The sequence below is a fragment of the Chaetodon trifascialis genome, chromosome 5 (assembly GCF_039877785.1).
Source record: "Chaetodon trifascialis isolate fChaTrf1 chromosome 5, fChaTrf1.hap1, whole genome shotgun sequence".
Lineage (NCBI taxonomy): Eukaryota > Metazoa > Chordata > Actinopteri > Chaetodontiformes > Chaetodontidae > Chaetodon > Chaetodon trifascialis.
Window position 1 is genome coordinate 17,938,856 of NC_092060.1, and position 14,620 is coordinate 17,953,475.

General features: G+C 41.8%; 2 protein-coding genes across 2 annotated transcripts; both read right to left on the bottom strand.

The window, feature by feature from the left end:
* Positions 1–326: 326 nt before the first annotated feature.
* Positions 327–4,126, bottom strand: LOC139330952 (signal-transducing adaptor protein 1-like). The gene is made up of 10 exons (XM_070962186.1): positions 3,729–4,126; positions 3,146–3,217; positions 2,836–2,952; positions 2,672–2,728; positions 1,963–2,153; positions 1,533–1,664; positions 1,173–1,242; positions 857–959; positions 589–771; positions 327–481 (listed from the first exon to the last, which is right to left on the bottom strand). The coding sequence occupies exons 1-10, from the start codon at positions 3,831–3,833 to the stop codon at positions 327–329; spliced, it is 1,185 nt and encodes a 394-aa protein (XP_070818287.1). The 5' UTR covers positions 3,834–4,126.
* A 6,253-nt stretch (positions 4,127–10,379) lies between these two features.
* Positions 10,380–14,066, bottom strand: LOC139330953 (paired box protein Pax-5-like). The gene is made up of 6 exons (XM_070962187.1): positions 14,024–14,066; positions 13,721–13,886; positions 12,997–13,194; positions 12,849–12,913; positions 12,692–12,808; positions 10,380–10,537 (listed from the first exon to the last, which is right to left on the bottom strand). Exons 1-6 carry the CDS (start codon positions 14,064–14,066, stop codon positions 10,380–10,382), a joined length of 747 nt encoding a protein of 248 aa, XP_070818288.1.
* Positions 14,067–14,620: the final 554 nt, after the last annotated feature.

The following is a 14,620-nucleotide window of genomic DNA, read 5'->3' on the forward strand; positions in this document are numbered from 1 at the left end:
CATGGTAAAACAGTGGCATGTTATCATTAGCATGTTAGCACGCTGGTGTTAGCATTTAGCTCAAAGCACTGTACTTCCTTTAGCACGGCTGCAGATGTTGATAATTCTTTTTTGCGTGTCTTGTTTTATTAAAGGGTTCACTGAGGAGACAACAGCCTGACCATTGGCCCTCAGGTAATTTGAACTTGAGACCTTTCCTTTAAGAAACTGAAAACCTCTCCATTTTAATTTCACACACGTTTAACTCTGTCCAGTGCATTTTGGAAACATTTTTCAAGAATGCTGTTCACGGGGGAGTGTGTAATCTTTCAGCCGAGGTTAAAAAGTTAATCACCCTCAATGGTCCACAGTACTGTGTTTAATTGGCATTTTTCACTGGTTTGATTCTCGTACGTGGTGACTTCCTCCTCCCTGGTAGTTGCAGCGCAGATGGCATCCCCCCGGAATTTTAAAACTTCAGGCAGCTCTCTATCCAACTGAGCTACTTTGGACAAAAACAAACAAATTTAGACATATTTAGACTCTTTCATGTGGACACCTTGATATACAAACCTAAAGCAGCTCTGATAACATCCCACTCATTCTCACCCAGCTTTGGTTCATTTCGATCATCAGGACTGTCATCATAAGGAACCACGTATTCACTGTCCACTGGCTTCTGTGGACGAAGTACAGGCACTTTTTTGGTCTTTGACCGCAGCATAGGTGCCACTTGTGCCCTGGGTATTGTTTTAGGTGTGGGCGAGGTGACGCTCGGAGCAAGTGACAGCTCTGTCAACGCACATATAAACACTGTTAGGAGATGTGCACTCATCGCTGAGCCTGAGAGTATTTGTGACAGCGGCGTCGCTCTCACCAATGTGAGTGTCGTAGGGCTGAGACAACATGTAGGGACGAAGATGGTACTCTGTCTTTTCAACGAAGTATTGAACTACATCCTTTAAGGAGGAGACCGTCACCTACAGAGGAGAAGACACAGGAAGAAAAGCAGAGGACGACTACGTTTAATGATGATTTAGATGATTTCTACTTACATGTGTTTAGATGTCCCACCTATATATTTGGATCTAATGTAGTTATTTTCTGAGTACATGAATGCAGCATCATTTCAGTCTTGGATCTTAATTCTTACAATTAAACAAACATTTAAATTTTCTTTCAGCGGGACTTACTGGTGTCTCCAGTTCAATGACAAACCCTGAGTTTGTGGTGGTCACTCTGTAGTTCCTCGTCACAGGCCCACTTAAACACAAGGAAGAGGAGGATTATTTACTCACTGCTGATTAGACCTTTGATAAACAGCAGCACATATGAAATGTAAAAAAATGCGAATGAGCAAAATGCAACGTTCATCTCTCTATCAATGCTTTATCATGGTCACTGATCGTCTTGATAATTACATTATGAGTTCCTGGTGGACACTTCTTTTCCTGCACATGCACCTGGCAGACGACCAACAAGCTTATAATAAACATGACACAGCGCTGAGATGTAAGAAAAACTATAAAAGAGGCGGAGCTGGATGCTCAGACCTGGGCGTCAGTTGTCGGACTGTCAGGGCGTAGTTGTTCTCCAGGGTGGACGGGCGGAGGATCATGCCTCCATACTCGGGATTTGCCTCCAGCATCCGCTCAGCCTCCTGCCGAGTCACATTGAAGAAACACCTGCAGGAATCAATGAGAAAAATAAACACTTCCTCATTGCCTGTCAATGTAATCAAGGTAGAAATATGTTCAGAGGGCAAGGAATGAGGCGCGCACGCACGCACACACACACACACACACACATTCAATGGGATAACTGGAAGGGCTTGACTGTCAGTGACTCTCAAAAATACTAATAATCACTTAATGTCAGTATGTTTGTTGTTAGAAAGACAGAAGTAACAGGAAGCGCTTCAGTTTTGAGAGAGGAGGAACAACCTGAAAATCAAAGTTTCTGGAGACAAACTGTCCAACTTACGCAGGAACCTCAGGGGCGCTATGAGGCTTGTCATTGGGCAGTGGAGGGGAGGGGGTGGCTGACAGAAAGAATGGACGGGGTGGGAGGGGTGGGCGCCAGTTGAGGAGGTTTCTTCTCCTCTCCTGATCCAGAACCTCCTGCAGCTGCATCATCTGGCCAGGCAGCAGCTGCAGCTTACTAGGAATCTCTTTCTACAGGGAAGCAGAGCCCGACGTCATGGTTGTTACTTAAACCAGTGATTTTACAGACTGTGGAGCAGGTTGGAAAATACATCCTGGTACACTGAGTAAATTCTTCTCTGACGTGGTCTGCAGAATTATCACATTTAGCATCTCTTTCAGAAACTCACATGTTGCAGATGATCTGAATCTTAATTTTCAGTTTTCAGGTGTCTCTGCTTGGTTGTTTGTAACCTGACTCCTCATTGCCAGATTATTGCCTGACTATTCACCAGGAAATACTTTACTTTCCTATTGTTTGTTATGCTCCTTGTATAGTTAAGTACCTGTTATTGGAGCAGGTTTGAACTCAGACACTCAGGGTTTATTGTTGCTTTTTTACAAGCACTCAGCAATATTCAGTCCCATTAGCAGGAACTGTACTGAGAGTCTATTAGACAGACTCCCACATCAGCGCATCAGAGTGTGTCTTTAAGCTTACATATACAGTATGTGCGTGTGCGTGTGTGTGCGTGTGTGTGTTTGCTTACTTTGATCACAGTCAGGATGTAACCCCTCCACTCCTCTCCTGTGTCAGGATTGTCCATCTGTACAGAGGCACACACAAACAAGCAAACATTTTGACAAGCAAATGTTACTGACAAAGAAAACAAACAGGGAAAATAAAAATCTGTCAGGTTTCACTGCGGCAAACCTTCAGCTGCACCACGTCTGTGGGCAGCGTGAGAGTGAAGATCGTTGGTGCCTTCCTCTGATATGGAGAATCTAACTCCATGGACTTCAGCTCCTCCAGGTTCAGCTTCTCTGTGTACTGATGAAGTTAACAAACCAAAATATGAGAATGATGGCATATCATCCGACATTCTTGGTCAGTGCACCATGTATGAATTAATCTAAAATAGGAGTCAGTTATACTGTGGTTCATGTCAAAATGCTCAAAATCACAATCTCGCTGTTAAACTCAGTCAGTCCAGACAGAAGAGCGAATGAAGCTGCTTGCTTACCGTGCCCTGTGTGTCATCCTCGTACAGAAAGAGCATGGCTCCCCGGAGCTCTGCGTAGTACTTCTTAAAATCCTGAAAATCATAATTGTCTTTTTGAACTCCTGACACAGTTTTCATATTCTCACATTTAAGGGAATTTAAGGCGGTCATAAAACCTCAAACATCAAACATCACTATTTATGGTCCATTCAGTCCTCTCTGTTTCTCAAATCAAATCAAATCAAATCAACTTTATTTATATGGCACTTTTCATACTTTATAGTAATACAAAGTGCCTCACAGGGGGGAAAAACAACAACATTACAGAACAGTGTGACCCCAAACCTCCCACCCCCCCAAATATACACAGAGATACACAATTACATACAGTCACGCACATACATGGGCAGACATACATACCCACACACACAAACTTACACACGCCCACATACATACACTAACTGTCGCTGAGGAGACATGGCTGGGCACCGAGAACCGAGGTGAGGAAGAAGCTACCTTTGGGGGCCATGCACACCGAGAGGAATCATGGTCCATATCTTATATGCCCACTCACAGTCTGTGTCTGTTCCAACTTTGTCCTCACCTTCTCATTTCTGTGTTTCTTCAGGAGGTGTCCGGAGTAGTAGAGAGGCAGAGCTGTGATGGTCTCCCTCCTCTTGTGGATGACTCTGGGGTGCACAGACATCATCCAGCACTCAAATCTGTGCGTGTCCTGTGGTCAGGTTAGGTTCAGCTCCTGCTCAGTTCACCGCTGCTTGTCCGGCAGTGAAGTCATTAATGCAGAATAAATAGTTCGACTGGGTCCTGATAAAGGTTTGTTCCTCTCAAAGCAGTGATTAAATTCTTGTTGCGTTTTTAAGTGTATCTGATATGATTATTGGCCTATAAACCGGCACCAATAAGCCTTTCTCCCCTCTTTTCCTTCTGAGGTAGTGCTGCTTTGACTGTGAGAACAAGGAAACACTGGTGATTTATAAAGAAGGAAGTAGTTAGTATAAAATATCCCACATAAAAGTTCTCTTTTGTACTTTGAACCTGGGCTTACGCTACACACTCAGAGGCAATGAAGCATGCAAAGTGTGTCTGCGAGCACACACACACACACACACACACACACACACACACACACACACACACACACACACACACACACACACACACACACACACACACACACAGGCCAGATAAATTATTTCCACTAGCACATGGCGTGTGTTGATTCAGAGCTGAATATCAACATGATGACGATACATTCAAAGAGCTTTTTCATGTTTTTTTCATGTTATAAATACACTGTTGCTTGTAAAGTTGGAATAATTTGGTTTTCAGACACAATTCTCAGTTTATTCCTATTTAAATGCATCAGTCATCATTTTTGAACTGGTGTAATGATTACATTATGTCGTGTAATCATTATGTACATTATGAAGATATACACTTTATCTGTCAAGAATGAATCACATGGTCACAATCAAGAAATCAAAAAATATTTTATTCCAACTTTATGATGTTATGTCTAGAAAGTTATGTTAAGTTATGTTTAGTTTTGTCTTGTGTCTATGTTGTCTCGTGGCTTTTATTTTGACATCCCACTCTCCTCTCGTTTCAGGTAACTTGCCCCTTCCCTTGTGTGTCTTCCTCTTGTCTGATTGTCTGCCCAGTCCTGATTGTTTCCACCTGTTTCCCATTACCTGGTGTGTGTGTGTGTGGGTATATATTGTCTGTGTCTCCCTTTGTTCTGTGCCAGTTCGTCTTGCCTTGTTAAGTCAGAGAACCATGCCAGCCCAAGTCACGTTTCATGTCAGGTTTTGTATTTTGATACTTTGTCTTGCCATTGCCTTAGTCCTTCCTTTAGTTATTTTGATACTTTGTCTTACCTTATTCCATAGCCTGAGTCGCTTTTTTTGTTGCTGTTTTTCTCTTCTTCATGAGTGATTCCTTTATTTTGTGTAGTTTGATATTTTCCTCTGTGGAGTGATTTTCTGTTGATACTTTGTCATTAAAGAGTGTTAATTTGTACTTTGTTTCTGGAGTCGTGCATTTGAACCCAAATGCACGACTGGGTTGTGTCTGGGTTGTGGGTTGTGACATATGAGCTACAGTGTCTTTATAAAGACACATCCAGTACAAAGACACATGAATTTAACCCACTCTGGTCCTGTTAGGGGTTGTGACTTAAAAAATGTCGATTAAATTCCTAAGAATATCAAAGAAATGTTGTTTTTCTTATATATATTATTGTTTAATCACACATCATTCATCATAAATAAATGTATCGCCACAATAAATTACTACATTTGTAGATATAAACCTATAATTCTGAAGCCCTCTTGAATGATTTAACAGTTGTTAAAAATACAGTATAGAGCAGCTGCTGTGGTCACGAAATGTAGTGAAATGCTTAAACTTAGTGTAACAGTTGCACAAGTAGAGAAAAGTCATGCTGTAAACTGACTCAGTAATATCAGTTAGAGCCATATCTATCTAATGTTTGCCAACATTAGCTAACGTTAGCCACCATAAGCTACTGGTCATACCAGACCAAGCATAGCTGTAGCTGCAAAACCCCTGAGTTTCTCAAACTGAGCAATGGTGCATCTGCTTTAAAGCCTGTTGATGGTGCCCAAGCTTTAACATGCAATATTACCCAGCAATTCACTGTATACATAATATATACAGTTCACTATATTTATCTATATGAATGATCTATTTCATGTTTTGCTGTCACCTGGTGAAGAAGAGCACTGAAGTGAAAACGCTGAGAAGCATGCCATAAACGTACACAGGACTGGTGGTTGCAAAAAACACCGCATCACACGTGTAGTGCAGCAGCAGAAGAAGACAGGACAGAAGGACCGACAAACTGTGACACAGTGGGGACACAGAAATAGAGATGAACCACAGCATGCATTTGATCAGCCAGAGGAACATCTGGAGGAGGCGCAGGAGCAACCAAACAGCCCTGAACAGCAGACATCCCAACAACCACAAAGCTGCGGATGGAGGAAAGACGTCAGCATCCTAAAAGACACAAAGACATGAAGAGAGAGTGTTTTTGATATCTGATATCAAGAAGCTGTGACTGCTTTACAGAGAATTTGGGTTAATGTGGACTTACATAGTCTTGAACATCAGTGCCTTCCTTTGCAACTGATCCCACTTTAGCAGGAAAAAGACAATAAAACAATAAATAAATGCATAAAATTGAAAAAATAAACATTCAACAAACTGTCTGTCTCTCTGCTGTCTCCTGCCTAATCACCTGTGTACCTGTGCATCAGGCTCATCAGACCAGCAGGATGTAAGCCTGGCTTTCTTCACCACTGGTGGCCACTTTGTCCTGATGATGGATTTTGGTCTTTCACAGTGTTATTTCTCTTCCCAGTGCCTGCAAGCCTAAGTTATCCCGCTCTGCTTCTACTCCCAGTTTTCTCTAAACGGCTCACCAGGAGTTCACCTTAAGTTTGAGTGTTTTTGTTAATAAACTGTTTTCTTTTTCCTCACTGCCCCTCTGCATTTTTGAGTCTAGTCAAATTTTCAAAGCGAAAGCTTAACACATGGCCATTCTTATCTTTTTTTTTCTGCACTATTTAAATATATTTTGAAATCATATAAATAACTTTTACTTAAATTTCCAAATAATATACAGTGATGAGTTCCTAACGCGTGGATGTCAACTAAGAGATATTTGATGGATTAACAGCCCGGGCCTACTGGAATCACCTTCATCCTACCTCCTCTGAGTAAGCTCATTTATAATTCACATCATCAAAATGTCCAGAAGAAATGAAGAAGAGTCACTCTGCCTGTGGTTCATGAGCTGCTGGGACAGCAGAAGTCTTTTTCCAACATTTAAAACATGTATGCAGGTTTTGGTTGACTCTACGATCTCCCATGTTAATGCCTTGTTAAAATCATTACAAGCATGTCTAAGCATATTCAGGAGCTTTTACTTGTGTTCTTCCTACAGTAGAAAACATTGCTATCAAAGAGGCATATAGCTTTTAATTCACATCTTAAAAGTCACTTCACTAACTTTTCCAAATGAACGTTGAGCTCTTCCCTAAGTTGTTGCACATTGAGAAAATTCAGCTGTGAACTTCTTTCACTCAGCACACATTCATGATAAACGTCCAGTCTTGTCACTTACTGAGGAAAGTGAATGCCAGGAGGAATAATAGCACACAGGTCATCAGCAGCCATTTCTCACCATGCCTGTTCCTTCTCCATGGTTCAGCCTACAGTGTATTTATACCAAGAGACATGTAGATCATTTTAATTTAGATTGTTCTTATGCATATTACGTATGTCAATAATGATAGGTGTAATAAAGTGAATAAGAAAACAATATTAGCAGATAGCTTGTGTACAAGATCTTTACAATGACAATAAGTGAATAGATAAATAATAACATTATTAATAGAAACATATAACTAGAGCATATGTGTACAGGGGCGTAGCCTAATAAATCATCAGCCATTTATTTGAGCTTGTTTTGAAATGTCTGGGTTGATTCATCAATGTCATGTTCATTTTAATTAATGCGATCTAGTTGCTTTAACATGATCCACTACTGATTCAAAACTCAAACTATTTTACTACTATTATTATGATTAAAGCCTTGTAAAACTGGAGTATAATGTATTAATAGTAGCTGCCGTCCTCAGTGTTCATAACCTTCTGGTGACAGTCACCACCAAGAAGCCTGTTCTGATACCAACATCAGCACTGGAGTGCAGCCTATTAGTTGCAACACCACCAGCACTCTTTAAGCCATAAAGCTATATTTGATCTCCAAACAACTGCACGGAGCAACCACCATACAGCTGCCAACAAACAAACAGCAGCAGAAACCTTTTATATCATCTTACCTGTGAAACTTGTGAAAAGAAATTGCCCTCTGCTGCCCGTTCATACTCCCTGCAGATGCTAATGATGTGAGCCAATCGACGGTAGTCCTTCAGCTCATCATGTAGACAAAGATCATCGTCATCAGCGTCATCAGAGTCCCTCAGGTCGCTGAGAGAGGAGGCTGGACAGCGGCTGCACATTGATATTGCTGTGGATCGTCCAGCAGTGACTGAGTGACTGAGCAAGTTTATCCACTGTGTGCCAACAGCAAAGTGAAACTAACAGCAGGCTGCTGGCTGAGGCAGAGCTGTCCCTCCCAGCTGGTGCTTCTGTGCCATCTCAGACCTTCACCTCATTTATTATTCCTTAATTCTTTTTGGATTGAAATTAGCCAATGTGCAGTGTACATTTATTCACCTTCAAACAGGAATAAAACATGAAATCTCTGGTAGTATTAAACATAAATACATACAGTAGTGGGTTTACAGCAGGCCTGTGTCTTCTTTCTCCTGTAATATTTGTTTAAAAATGTATATCGTTTCAAGGAGGGAAAATGGGACACAAATGGAATAACATGGAATAAATTTCCTAGCCAACATATCAGCCTGTTAACCTGCCACTTTTAAGTACTTTCCAGACAACAGCTGACAGCAAGTTTTTACATGCAACTTCTAGATTTTAAAGTGTCCTCATTTGCAAAAGTGTTCTGCAAATACCTGTGTGGAGGAATGACTCAGAAATATTTGCTCAGTAACCTGACGGCTTGCAGTCCACACCCTGTGCATTGTTTCTTTTAATTCCTTTCATTCTCAGCCTCAAACGTATGATTAATCTGGTTTCACAATATATATCCTATGTAGCCACGTAACATGAAAAACACACTGGCTAATTCAAAAACAAGTGTTTTTCACTGTACAGAGTCGTTTAAATTTAGCAATATCTCCATTATTATGTGAGGAGGCTGCACTGCATGCAGCAGAAACCTGGCTTTGGATAAGAGAAAGTGACTGACTTAACCAAAACAACCAAGGATTTAGTCATGTTTTCATCATTCACGTTATATTCTCAGATTTATGCACTCTTTAAGGCATCTATAGGACTGGCTCGTGTTATGTCACAGAATGCAGCCTGATGTCTTCGGTCAGGTCAGGTCCCTGTTGGATTTGTTTTCTACACCAAAAACAAGGGCTCCCCTAGCAACAGCTTGTCTCGTGATGTCCATCCATCCATCCATTATCTATACCGCCTATCCCTTTCGGGGTTGCGGGGGGCTGGAGCCTATCCCAGCTACAATGGGCGAGAGGCGGGGTACACCCTGAACCGGTCGCCAGCCGATTGCAGGGCCACATGCAAAGACAGACAAACATTCACACTCACACTCACACCTACGGACAATTTAGAGTCATCAATTAACCTAATGAGCATGTTTTTGGTCTGTGGGAGGAAGCCGGAGTACCCGGAGAGAACCCACGCATGCACGGGAAGAACATGCAAACTTCACACAGAAAGGCCCCGCCTGACCCGGGGATCGAACCGGCAACCTTCTTGCTGTGAGGCACCCGCACTACCTGCTGCGCCACCGTGCAGCCCTCTCGTGATGTCCACTGGAGAATTGACTGTACAAAACTAAAAACAGCTCAGTGCAGGGAGTTCGCTGGAGGGTGAGCAGCCACTTCAGCTTTGTTCTTGTAAAGTCTAATATCTTGTCTTTACGGGTTGTCTTAACGAGTTGCAGCTTGAAACTCAAGGCTCTGCGCTAACTTGCAGCTTGTGTTGCCTGTAACCAAAGTACTGGCAACTACTGCCCCCTGTTGATGCAAGCTTCTGTTAGACTTGATAATGTTCAGCAGGAGAAACTATGTTAACAATTGCTCTTTAGGATGTATCAGTAAACAGTAAAAACTTGTTTTTGCCCATAACGTACACCCTTTTTCCCTCTGCCTTTTGTCTTCATTGTCAACCCAAGCATATACAAGTATACATTTGAGATGAAATGCTGCCTCTGAGGAGCCTATGTTGCAGCAGTGAACAGGGACGTTAGACTGCAAGACATAAATATGCAACATAAAACAAATGTAAAGACATAAGCTAAACAAATCTGTGCATAAGATAGAGATAAGATAGAAAAGTGCAAGAGCTGTAGACTGCGGTGCAAAAACAATACATACAATACATACAATACAATACAATACAATACAATACAATACAATACAATACAATACAATACAATACAATACAATACTAAGACAGAGTGTAAAGTGTAAAGTAGTACAGGAAAAGTATGTAAACTTTTAACTGTTTTAAACACAGATAGTTTTTCTAATCATAGCAATGAATTTAAAAGTTTGTACTTTGTCCTGGGGGTGGGTGGGTGAGTGGTGGGTCAGCACCAGGGGCAGAGAGGAGGCAGCAGGGTGGTGAGGAGCCTGACTGCCTGAGGGAAGAAGCTGTTGCAGAGTCTGTAGTCGTGGCTGTATGCTCCAGTGCTTTCTGCAGGACAGCAGGCTGGTAAATCCTCCATATAGGAGGGGTGGGAGGGATCTGAGCGATGGCAGTTGCACAATTGGGTACAAAGTTATTTTTTCTGATAAAGTTTTTTCTTATTCAAACAGAGAATCTGAAGATGGAGGGTGTTTTTGTATTTGTATGCAAAAACATCTCCAGCAGTCTCCTATTGTTGTAAATGTACAATACGTGTGCTTATGCATGTGCTCACGCTGTAAAAACATTTGCCTGTTCTCTACATGCCTCCTATAGACTGATGCCACACTGCTGACCACAAATTTCTTTCTCAGCAGTATTCTTTAACCCTGCTGGTCCCTCTAGCATCTCCCATCTCCTCCTTTAATCCCTCATGCTGGAGGAGAGGCCAGGGAGACGCACACTAAGCACAGAAGACAGTCACTGCTCTCCATCACAAGGCCCCTAATGATGCTCTCCCTCAGCCACTGACTGAGGGGGAAATGGCCACAGGGGTGACAGGGATGGGGGATAATGTGGACTGATGAAGCTCTGTTAAGCCTCTGAAACAACAGCATGTACATCTGACTGTAAATTATGTAAATAAAACACAAGAGGCGATATGTTGTTTCAGTTTTATTTCAACATTTCAGTCATTCCAGTTTTGAAGTTTTTGGCGCTGAGGGGTGGATGTTCGTTCTTATGATGCCTTTTCCGGCCCTGCTCAGCTGTAATGACACAGAGGCCCTAAACAAGAGGACAGATGAGAGAAAACCCTTTGAGGAAGACATTAAAGCTGAACTCATATTAAACATAATCATATTCTGATGCCAACTGACCTAAAAGGTCTGGATTATGATTATTAGCTGGCAGGCTGGGGTAAAAGGTGAGGCTGGAGAAAGAGGTCAGGCAGGGATCAGACCATCCCCAGGTGTCATTACAGGAACATGGCTGTTCATGGCAGCAGGAGACGCCTCCTCCTGAAAAACAAAACATCTCCTTCAGCAGGTTCACTTTTATTTCTCTTCCTACCGCCATCCCTCTACTGAAGCTGTCACCTGCTCTAATTAGTAGGATGAAAAAGTACATGCATGTTTGTGTTCCCAGCTGCAAGTGTGCAAATTTATCTCTTTTTCTAATGGTTGCAGTGATGGAGGAGTGGAGGTGTAAGCGGGCCTGTAATGAGAGGCTGAGGTGAGGGGGAGGCAGGAAGGAGCGGAGAGCCTGCTGGCTGAGAGGACAGAAGCCTGGGGCGGTGAGGTGGATCTCCTGCTGCGGAGGTTGTTGCAGTCAGAATAATATTAACACAAGACCACCGGCTTTACCCATCAGTCTGCTGTGTGGTCAGGCACCACAGAGAATCCACTCTAATCTGTGCGTCTGCTCTGCAAATGCATCCGTCCACACAACATGCTTAATCTGGAGTGGAGTCTCACATTTTGTTTTTAAAACACAGGGATAGAATTGCCAGTGGGCCATTTCTTTTTGTGCAATTTGAACTTTCTTGATATGAGAAAATGCTTTTGAAAGAATGGAACAGAAAAGGGCGGATGTAGAATCACTTCACCCTTTCTGAAGTATAGAAAATCGAATATGAAGATTGTATTGATTGACTAAAAAATACATTTCTTTTTTAAATGAAGGAACAAACATCACACCTACAGTATTTCCAGTGGCTTCTAGATGCCTGCTGCAGGAAAACTGCACAGCATACTAGTTTAATTTACTAATTTACATTATCAGTGTGTCCACACAAGAAAAGTGACAGAATAAATTATATTATAGTCAAAGATATCTGTACGTAGGTCAGATTTGCTTGGTTTTTGAGTGTGATGTTCAAGGGCACTCTTGCTCTTCAATGTAAAATGTATGAATGTAAAAGCAGCATGGAAAGTAAAATAAAGAATTTGTCCAAATTTCAAAGAGACAGTAGCAGTAATGTCAAAAAGCAAGATCATGTATCATTCCTTTGATAGGCCCATATAATATATATATAAACTATAAATTAAAATGATTTCCTGTATCCCAACTGCCAGTACTGATAGTTTGCAACCGAGACAGAGATTGTGACTATTTAATTCAATGCAAAAGTTCTGTTTAATTACAAAGTTAGATAAATGAATTAATCCTTATTATTTATACCTGTGCGCTCACACACACACACACACACACACACACACACACACACACACACACACACACACACACACTGATCACACACACAGACTATATTACCTTCCTTATGTTTGCTGCTGCATTTCCTGATTCCCAGAATTCCGCTGATGGAATAGGTGGATTCAGAGCAATAGGATGTTCCTATGGCAACAGATGATGCCGATGACACTGCCGGAGGTCATAGGTCAGTGTCAGGAAACATTAGAGATAGACGGATCAAGAGAGAGTAGAAGCGACTCACCAACTTCACAAGACTCAGCCTGTGCTTTGTTTCTGATGATCCTGTAAAGACAGAGGGATCTCACTCAACGCTCACTGTCATGATCTGCGCTGTCCAGCACACACATACATGTCGTTGTCTATACCTGTTGATGGAGCTGATGCTGGGCACGCTGTCGTGGTCACACACTCGCTCCAGCAGCAGCCTGTCTCGGATCTCCCAGGCGAACATGGTGGGGTTGTTGTGTTTCAGATTCAGGATCGTTTGCACAACTCTGGGAGTGGCCACTTTGGGCTTAGAGCCTCCAATCAGCCCTGGCTTGATGCTTCCTGTCTCATTGTATCTGAATTCACAACATTGATATCTGTCAGGAGGGCTAACATTTTACCCAAATTTACCTGATTCACATAGAAGTTGAAATAATGTCAGAGAAAGCACAGCAGCACTATAGAAAAATCACATGATCTTGATGATCTTATTCATTTATATTAAAAAGAAGTTAATTTTCGAATAATACATCCTGAGATGTCCACACACATATTACATATATTAAATAAAAGTGGAGATGATTTACACATGGATAGTCAACGATTACACTGCATGAAATTAGACATAGGCCTAATGCATTTAGGCATAGGCATTAGTCTATATGCATTTCCAAACGACCTATGAACATTTTAACATGTTCTTTGGTTTTCAGTTGGTAACACTGTTAACATATGAAACTTTTTTTTTTTTTTTGAAAAGTTCAATACAGATTGGAGTTACTATATATTTACCCAAAATCTGCTTCGTTGCAGAAAACCCTGTCTACAAATTCATTAGGAATTATTAAATGATCTAAATAAATGACCAAGCAGTCCCTTTACCTGGCCAGTATTTTGCTGACACAGCCGTGACTCACGCGCAGCCGGCGGGAGATCTCGCAGGGACGCACGCCCCGGTGAGCGAGCTCCACGATGCGCTGTCTCACCACGTGCGGTAACGGGCGCCCGTTAATGAAGACACCGCCGAGCTGGTTCACCCCGCCGTGCCCTAAGCGCCGGAGCGGATCAAAGACACACAGATGAAGAGGCATGGCTGCATGCAGGCGTAATGTAATGCACGGGCACTCACTGTGCGTACAGCTGGCAACTGAAAACTTTAATTCAATGAGAAACATCATTACTTACTGTGCGTAACGGTGAGAGGCACCTGCCCATAGCGCACGTCCATCACAGACTGTTGTCTGACTCTAAAACCAGTCTGTAGTCCTGATAACTTCTAGACGTCGCTTGGCACAAAGAGTGGCGTCTTTGGAGGACCAAAGACATTTCCAACTCAATCAAAGGGAAAACTGAAAAAATAAGCACTGCTGTTTTCTTCTGTATATTTTTGTTTGCGGTGCGGAGTGACAGCAGTCTGCCTTCTGCGCTGGAGCGGTGGACAGCGGCACGAGCCTTTGATTGGACGCACACGCACAGGTGCACGCGCTCCATTATCTCTGCTTTAAAGTCAAGATAAGATAAGACAGGACAGGATAAGATAGGATACGGTCTGATCATAATTTATTCATCCCACAGCGGTGAAATTGTGTAACTATAATTGTGTAACAGCAGCAAAGGGGATAGTGTAAAAAGAAGCATCAGTAAAAAACACAACAAAACAAAAAACCCACTATATATATATATATATATATATATATATATATATATATATATATATATATATATATATATATATATATATATATATATATATATATATATATATTCTTCATTCAGTTAATT